At 40.1% G+C, this 8363-nt stretch overlaps 1 protein-coding gene across 3 annotated transcripts in view; it reads right to left on the reverse strand.

The window, feature by feature from the left end:
- The window catches only part of INTS14 (integrator complex subunit 14), a 28697-nt gene extending 20345 nt beyond the window's left edge, over nt 1-8352 (reverse strand). For all 3 annotated transcript variants that reach the window (XM_023729725.1, XM_023729724.1, XM_023729723.1), the window contains exons 1-4: nt 7576-8352; nt 4068-4223; nt 3148-3266; nt 2218-2360 (exon numbers count right to left, since the gene is read on the reverse strand). In XM_023729725.1, coding sequence (XP_023585493.1) covers nt 2218-2360; nt 3148-3266; nt 4068-4223; nt 7576-7806 — 649 coding nt within the window. In that variant the 5' untranslated portion in view covers nt 7807-8352. The remainder of the gene's footprint in view (nt 1-2217; nt 2361-3147; nt 3267-4067; nt 4224-7575) is intronic.
- Between the last annotated feature and the right edge of the window lie 11 nt (nt 8353-8363).

The following is an 8363-nucleotide window of genomic DNA, read 5'->3' on the forward strand; positions in this document are numbered from 1 at the left end:
AAAAAAGGATGGGAACATTTAGGTGATACAAGCTCACAATTTTTTGGTGTCCTTATACTCCCACTGTGACCAGATGTAGTTCACTAATTTAACTTAGTACACTTGATGAGAACGTTCAGGTTGAAAAAGGCTGGTCTCTATGACCAACCCAAAATCTTTACTTAACATGGTGAAAATTCAGTGCAGGTTTCACTAATCTGATGTATGTTGTGATCTAGGGAGAATGGGGTGAAGTTTATACTGGAACTGTGGGTGGGAGGAGACGGAATGCTCAAGCAGACTGTGGAACAAGATGTCTCTGTAAGAGAAGTTATTTCCATGTATCATGGAAGCATTCTCTTACCCATGAGTGATCGTGCTAACTACAGATCATTTTTATCTATACATTAAAACAAGTTCCTTCAGTTAGGCAACATTTGGTTAGCCAAGCCCAAATTATTGTTTGCACTTGAAAGTAATAAAGCTGCAATAAAGGATGGGAGAGAGTGGAATCTAACTGGTCAGAGGGCAACAAAACATTTAGTTCAGCTTAATACACTGTGGTCTAGTCACAGGAAAGAGAGAGATACCTTATTTCCAGACAGCTAGGAGGCAAAGGCACAATAAATGTAAAAAAAAAAAAAAACCTGTATGCAGCCCTTCACTCTAAAACTCCTGAAAATCTGTACCCAAGACCACGACCACTGGTGGTGCAGCGGTTAAGTGCTTAGCTGCTAATCCAAATGCTGGCGGTTCAAACCCATGAGCTGCTCCGCAGGAGGAAGATGCAGCAATCTGCTTCTGTAAAGATTACAGCCTTGGAAACCTCTGGGGCAGTTCTACTCTGTCCCACAGGGTCACTATGAGTCAGAATTGACTCAAGAGCAATGGGGTACTCAATTTTAATAATTTAATGAACAATTACCTATTGAACACCTACTAAGTGTCAGACACTATGCTAGGTACTGAGGCGGCAAATGGTGACTGGAACAGAGATGGTCCACAGCCCCAAAAGGTTTAAGGTGTGTCCACCACTCACCAAGGAGTCCATCCACCAATAGGAGACAACTTTCCTCTCCACTACTCCTTGTTAGCCTTGACTCTTCACTTCGCCAGTCTCACCTGAGCAATCTACTGGCAGCGTGAACCAGGTGAAAGCAGTAGCACATCACTTTCTTATAATACAAGCGGGAGGGCTAGAGGAGTACAGTATATCAGAGCTTAAAGTTTAGACACCATCTGGTTGATTCTACTCACACTGCCCATAAGGACTAGAGAGAGGGAGTGACATCCAGGGTCACATAGCACGTGTCATATAGCCAAGTCTAGAAGCTATCCCATCATATATGACTGTTATAGATTGTACTGTGTCCCCCCAAAAAATGGTGTCGATTTTGCTAGTCCATAGTTCCCAGTATTGTGACTGTCCACCATTTTGCCATCTGATGCGATTTTCCTATGTGTTGTAAATCCTACCTCTGTGATATTAATGAGGCAGGATTAGAGGCACTATGTTAATGAGGCAGGACTCAATCTACAGGTTGTGTCTTAAGTCAATCTCTTTTGAGATATAAAAGAAGTGAGCAGAGAAACAGGGGGACCTCATACCACTTCATAACACCAAGAAAGTAGCACCAGGAGCAGAGTGTGTCCTCTGAACCCAGTGTCCCTGTGCGGAGAAGCTCCTAGTCCAGGGGAAGACCGATGACAAGGACCTTCCTCCAGCGTCCACAGAGAGAGAAAGCCTTCCCCGAGAGCTGACGCCCTGAATTTGGACTTCTAGCCTACTAGACTGTGAGAGAATAAACTTCTGTTTGTTGAAACCATCTACTTGTGGTATTTCTGTTACAGCAGCACTAGATAACTAAGACAATGACCATAACTATGATGCAATCAATCTCAGTATCTCTACTAAGAATTTCCTCAAGGATTTCAATGCTAGTGATCTGCTGGATTACGAAGTAGAATCTGGCCATGATTTTCAACTCTAGTGACAGTGGCCACAGTCAGCATGGATGAGAGACTAACTCATGACCTCACCATGAAAGACCACTAATCCGCCATCCCTTAGGCAATGCATCCTCCTGCCCAAAGTGTACTGATGACAATGGCACCCTATTCTCAGAATTTACATTAGTTTCCAACCCTCCTGGATAGAGACGAGAGCAACAGTCAGAAGTTAGAGGAACGTAAGGATGACAGAAAAAGTAAGAAGGAGGTTTTAAAAAAAAATGTTACCTGTGTTAATGACTTTGGGAATAGGATCGATTTCTTCATCTACAACAAAAGGTTCTGGCCTGGGGAAGACTTGTACATCAGCAGTTAGGTGGCCACACTTGAGAACAGCATGGAAAGGTGTATATGCCAGATCTATCAGTTTTCTAGAATACGATGATTAATTGTTACAGGGAGAGTAATACAATACATATAAAAGTAATTTTTTTCAGACACAAGTTTTCCCTTCAAGTTGACTCCAAAATGAAGATCTGATCATTTGTGAAATACAACAAAATCTGATATTTTTGGTGAGCAAATTTCAGTTCTGAAAACTCCAAAAGCAAGTTAATCTCTGAAATTGCTACGTCAATAACTTAGTGAGGAAGTCAATAACTACAGGCAGTCTAGATTTAGTCATGCTTCATTTCAAAGGGAATGAACTTCAAAAATCACTGCTAGCCCAAAACTAAAAGCATTCCCGAGGCCAACTCTTCAGACAAAGATTAGACTGGACTATGGGACATAAAATGATACTCGTGAAGAGTGTGCTTCTTAGCTCAAGTAGATACATAAGACTAAATGGGCAGCTCCTGTCTGGAGGTGAGATGAGAAGGCAGAGAAGGTCAGGAGCTGGTTGAATGGATGTGGGAAATCCAGAATGGAAAAGAAGAGTGTGCTGTTACAGTATAGGGAGAGCAACTAGGGTCACATAACAATGTATGTATAAATTTTTGTATGAGACTAACTTGAATTGTAAACTTTCATTTAAAACACAATAATTTAAAAAAAAAAAAAACCACTGCTACCACTCACTTTATCTGAAAGATGTGTGACACAGGGAAAACGAAGTGACTCAATCAGAAATAGTAAAATAGGTATTCTTGCTGGCTGGATGTCAAATTATAATACTGGATTGTAAAGAAGGCAAAAAAGCTCTAGGTACATACTCACCCAAACATAGACTGTACATTTTTCAAGCACAGGGGGCCATCAATGGTAAAAATCTGCCCTTCACCATTGTTTAAATCTATGAGACGTTCAAGGCAATCCAAGGAGTCAGTGCTCTGAAGCTACAAAGCAAAACAGATGAACCCTCTAAAGTGGCACAAAATGCCAGATTCTTACCGGCCCATCAAGGTCATGCCCATCACAATCACACAGGCAATAAATGGGATTATTTTTTTTATGGCCAATGCGAGAAGAAAAATAACTATAACAATTCTGATTCAAGGTTACCCGAGAGGAATGTTACAGAAAATGCCACCAGCAGAGCTATTTCATTCAGAAGCTGGTTTGCAAAGATTCTCAGAGGTGACACGGTTGATATTTACTCAGCATCTTCCCTCCAAAGCGTTTCTAACATCTTTTGATACGAACCATCATTATCTACATTTTACAGATAGAAAATCTACCTGTAAAGGTGAAGAAATGCTAAATGACTCCCAAATAAATGGGAAAACTGCGAAGTAAAGTGTTTAATAAAACATACATTGGGGTGATGTTACTTTACCAAAAAAACCAAAGCCCACTTCTGTCAACATTTCCGGAGAAATAAAGGTAAGGATTCCTAAGTGAAGGAGGTATTTAACACTACAAAGAACACCTCAACCCTTCATTATCTAGAGCCTCTGTGGCAAGTAGGATGGATAACAACTCCAGCTATGCTCCTCCAGGAGGGACAACGCTCCGGAACTTCAAGGAGCATTTGAAACCCAGCATCTTTTCAAATATATTTAGCGACCAGCCTCAGCTGAAACCAATAGAGTTCAACGTTACAGTATATGCAGTGCAATATTAATGGCATATACTAAAAAATAAATTGAACCCTATTTACCTAGTCAAACTAAAAAGAACTTAGTAAAAGGCATTACCTCTTCCAAATTTGCCATGCACATGATGTACAACTTAGACGGGAAAGGAAAGGGGAGAGGAAACCTGTTGCTCTCACTTCGTTGATTATGAGTAGCTAGGGAATGCCTCAGTGACCCTCTACCAATGCCAAGACAGCCATCGGTCACCAGGACAACCTGTTTGCAAGAAGAAAAAGTTTGTACATTAAATAAACCTTCTGAAAGCAGTCCATTTAGCAGTGTTTTTCATTTCTCCCTAATTGCTTTACACTGAAAGATCTACCTCTACAGGAATGAACTCCTGACAAAAGCAACAACATGAATGAAGTCTAAAAAACATTTTGTCAAGTGAAAGATGACAGACACAAAAGAGTACACACTGTATGATTCTATTTATAGGAAACTCTAGAACAGGTAAAACAAAGTCCTGTCAAGATAAATCAGAATAGGAGTTATTAGGGTGGGGATACTTACTACGAAGGGGCATAAGGAAACTTTGTGGGTAATGCAAATGTTTTCTATTTTAATTGGGATAGTAATTACATGTTGTTTGTTGCCATCAAGTCAGTTCTGACTCGTGGTGAGCCCACGTGTGCAGAGCAGAATTCCTCCATAGGGTTTCTGAGGTGTGACTTTTTGGAAGCAGACCACGAGGGCTGTCTTCCGGGGCACCTCCAGGTGGGTTCGAACCACCAACCTTTCACCTAGGAGCAAAGTGCTTCACTGGCTGTGCCACCCAGGGACTCCTAGCCGTTATAGAGGTGTACACATTTGTCAAAACTCAGTGAACTGTGCACTTAAGATCTACTTGTTTTACTGTATCATATCTAATTAAACCTAAAAGAAAAGAAGAAACCTACTGTCTTAGTTATCTGGTGCTGCTATCACAGAAATATCAAGCGAGTGGCCTCAATGAACAGAAATTTACTCTCTTACATTAGGAGGCTGACAGTCCAAATCCAGGGTGCTTACTCTAGGGGAAGTCTTTCTCTGTCTGGTCTTGGGAAAGGTCCTTTCTTCTCAGCGTTCCTTGGAGATCTCCACATGGTACCTACCTTTCCCCCATTCCTGCTTGCTTGTTTCTGTGCCTACTCTGCTCCTTTTATATCTCAAAAGTGATTGGCTTAAGACACACACAACACACTAATATAGCCTCATTAACATAATAAAGAAAACCCTATTCCCAGATGGGGTTACATCCACCTGTATAAACCCGTTGCTGATTCCGACTCTACTCTGTTCTATAGCGGCCCGATAGGGTAGAACTGCCCTATAGGGTTTCCAAAGCTATAAATCTTTACAGAAGCTGACTGCCACATCTTTCTCCCATGTAGCAGCTGGTGGATTCAAACCACTGACCTTTTGGTTAGCAGCCAAGCACTTGACCGCTGTGCCACCAGGGCTCCTTTCTACATGTATAGGGGTTAGGATTTACAACACGTATTTTAGGCAGACACAATTCAATCCATAATACCTACCTCTTAACACTTTAAAAAAAAAAAAAAGAAAAAAAAGGACAAAAGCAATCATAAGCAATACTTATTTAGCTGTATTAAAGCAAGATCCCTATCTCTTAGATAAGGACTTGGCACATATGTAAAAAATGGCACAAAGACTCATTTCACATGTGTTTCTATAAAGTGCAAGCGCAGAAGTCTGAACCCTGACACTAATTTTCAAAAGATGACAAACTCTAGCCTTGGTCAGGTAAAATGGTAACTACTTTAAAAACGTGTTTATAAAGGCCAGGAAGTGTACGAGACCTTTAAAATGCATCCTCAGTCAATCTGTAATTTGAAAAGCCAACAAAATATATATATGACAATAGATGACAGTTGCAAAATCATTTTCCCTTCCTCACTGCTTCAGAGCAGTCCTGTCGGGGCGGGCTTCCCAAGCCTGCCGGGGAGGATTCTTTTCACTCTCCCCAGCCTAGCCCCTCACCTGATAATAACAGGCCATTGAGGCAGTATTAGGGGGCTGCACCATGTGAAGTGTCAGGACTGGCGCTCACTACCAAAGCTCAGGCATGCTTAACAAAGGCTCCCTGGAGGGATGATTCTGGGGGGAGACAGTGAGTTGACTACAAGGCGATTCTCTCTTCTAGTACCAAACACTGCTATACAATGGTTTACTTCTGGCACTAGCTTTCCAGATCCTATGCGATAATGAAATATTACATGTTATATATCCAATAAAAAAAGAGGAGCCTTATGAAGTGAGATGCCAAATTTTTTTATTTCTGAAAAGAAACTGATCTGTAAGGTATTTACTGGCTTCTTCAGAAGTGTTCATTAAAGTGATTCAACCTTTTAATAATAGCTCAGGGTCTTCATGAACCCAAGAGTTTATATTCTATAAAACACAGTAGCTGTTGAAGTAATAAAAATCAACCTTTTAAGAAAAAATTGGGTTTACTGAGATATAATTTACATACAGTAAAATTCATCCTTTTTAGTGTACAGTTCTGCGTTCTGACAAAACTACATTCAGTCATGTAAACCACTCCCACAGTCAAGATAAAGAACAGTTCCTTCACTCCCCAGATTCCCTCGTGCCCTGTCTACATCAACCCCTGTATTCCCGACTTTGAAGAAACCACAATCTTATTTTTATTTAAAAAAGAAACAGAGGAATCCTGTTTGCTCCTACAATAAAAACTCATAGACCAGGGGCCAGTCCACTACCCGTTTTTGTAAATAGAGTTTTCTTGGAGAACAGCCAGGCCCATTTGTTTAAGTATTGTCTATGGCTGCTTTATGAGATGAGTAGTTGCCACAGACCCCTGCAAAGCCTAAAATATTTACTATCTGGCCCCTTATGCAAAAAGTTTGCTAACTCCTGTTGTAGACTAATATGATTTTCCTTTTAGCAATTTTTCTGATTCCTCCTTCAAAACATGCTACCACTTCTCAAAATACCTGTTTATAGCAAACCTCCAATTCTCTTTTTCTGCTACTACTCAGCTCTAATTTGACTTTAAGCAAAACCAGATACCCAGCTTGTTAAGTCACTAACCTTTAATATTGACTAGACAGTACTAACAATGAGTTGTGGTCTACGGGACTTACTGGGGTCTCTAAGTAAAGATTTTACGACATCCATATTCCTCACATTCTAGGCAACTCAGATAGCTGAGATGGTTAAAAGTTTGCTGAATAGATGCTACATTAAGATAACGAAGAAACTATATTGTTCTGATGTTTATGATTCTATCACTCAAAATTATAACCACCCTGTCCAGGGAGTGTAATTCTAAAATTCCACTGTGAGCCCTTTGTGCTTTATACAAACAACACTAGTTTGCAATAAGTCAATTTACTAGGAGGATGCTTTCCTTAAGGTATAATTTTGCTGCTTTCTGAGCATGTTAGTGTTGATTTAGTACCTTCTTTTAAAAAGATACCAATAGCGTATAACGCAGTTTGTGGAAATTACGATGTATGCTGTTTCAGAGCCCGAAGAAAATCAAAGCAGCTCAGTGGTTAATGTTTTTAGTTTAGGGCAAAGAAAAGTAACTGATGGTTACCTGGCACGGAATCGCACCGCCCCATTCCTGCTGAACGATACTGCACACACCAACTAACGCAGACTCCAAGCAGGTTTTGTCGTAGTCATCCATGTTACTTAGTGCTTCCTGCTTGAACACAGGAGAAAAGGGCTTGGTATGTTTTACTGTTTTGTTATTAAAAAAACAACATAAACTGTTCAAAGCATGAATGTTACACAGGGGACACCGTGTTTCTGATAGCCCAGGCATGGGTTCTTAAAGAAAAACGGTAAAATGGACTTCCTCATCTCTAGAGGATAATTCAAAGGGCTTCCCTTTATTCTGTCCTCTTATCAGGTGAGAGTAAACAGTCCACCAGTTCATATCTTCATAAGTGGACCTTGAAGGAAATAATTAAAACAAAGAACTTTTAAACATATCACAAAAACAATGACAAACAATATTTATCGAGTACTAATGATATCCTAAACACTATTCCAGGTACTTTACATGCATTTAATCACTACAACATCCCTATATGGTGGGGATTACGAACCCTATTTTTAATGAGAAAACTAAGGTACAGAGAAATTAGGTAACTTGTCCCAGCTCTCATGGCTAGAGATGGCAGAGCCTGGATTTGAACCCAGGCAGTCTGACTCAGGGCCCCCTCCACACTATTTATATAGCAATTCTCTAAATTTCAGAACTGCTGAACATCAGATATCCTTGATTATTTACTCACTTATAAGAAATCCAGTACAATTTTTTAAAAAAAGCTTTTGAGTCACTTTAAAAAAAGTGAGATAAAGGAATGATTTAACAAA

Source organism: Trichechus manatus, unplaced genomic scaffold (assembly GCF_000243295.1).
Source record: "Trichechus manatus latirostris isolate Lorelei unplaced genomic scaffold, TriManLat1.0 scaffold00030, whole genome shotgun sequence".
Taxonomy (NCBI): domain Eukaryota; kingdom Metazoa; phylum Chordata; class Mammalia; order Sirenia; family Trichechidae; genus Trichechus; species Trichechus manatus.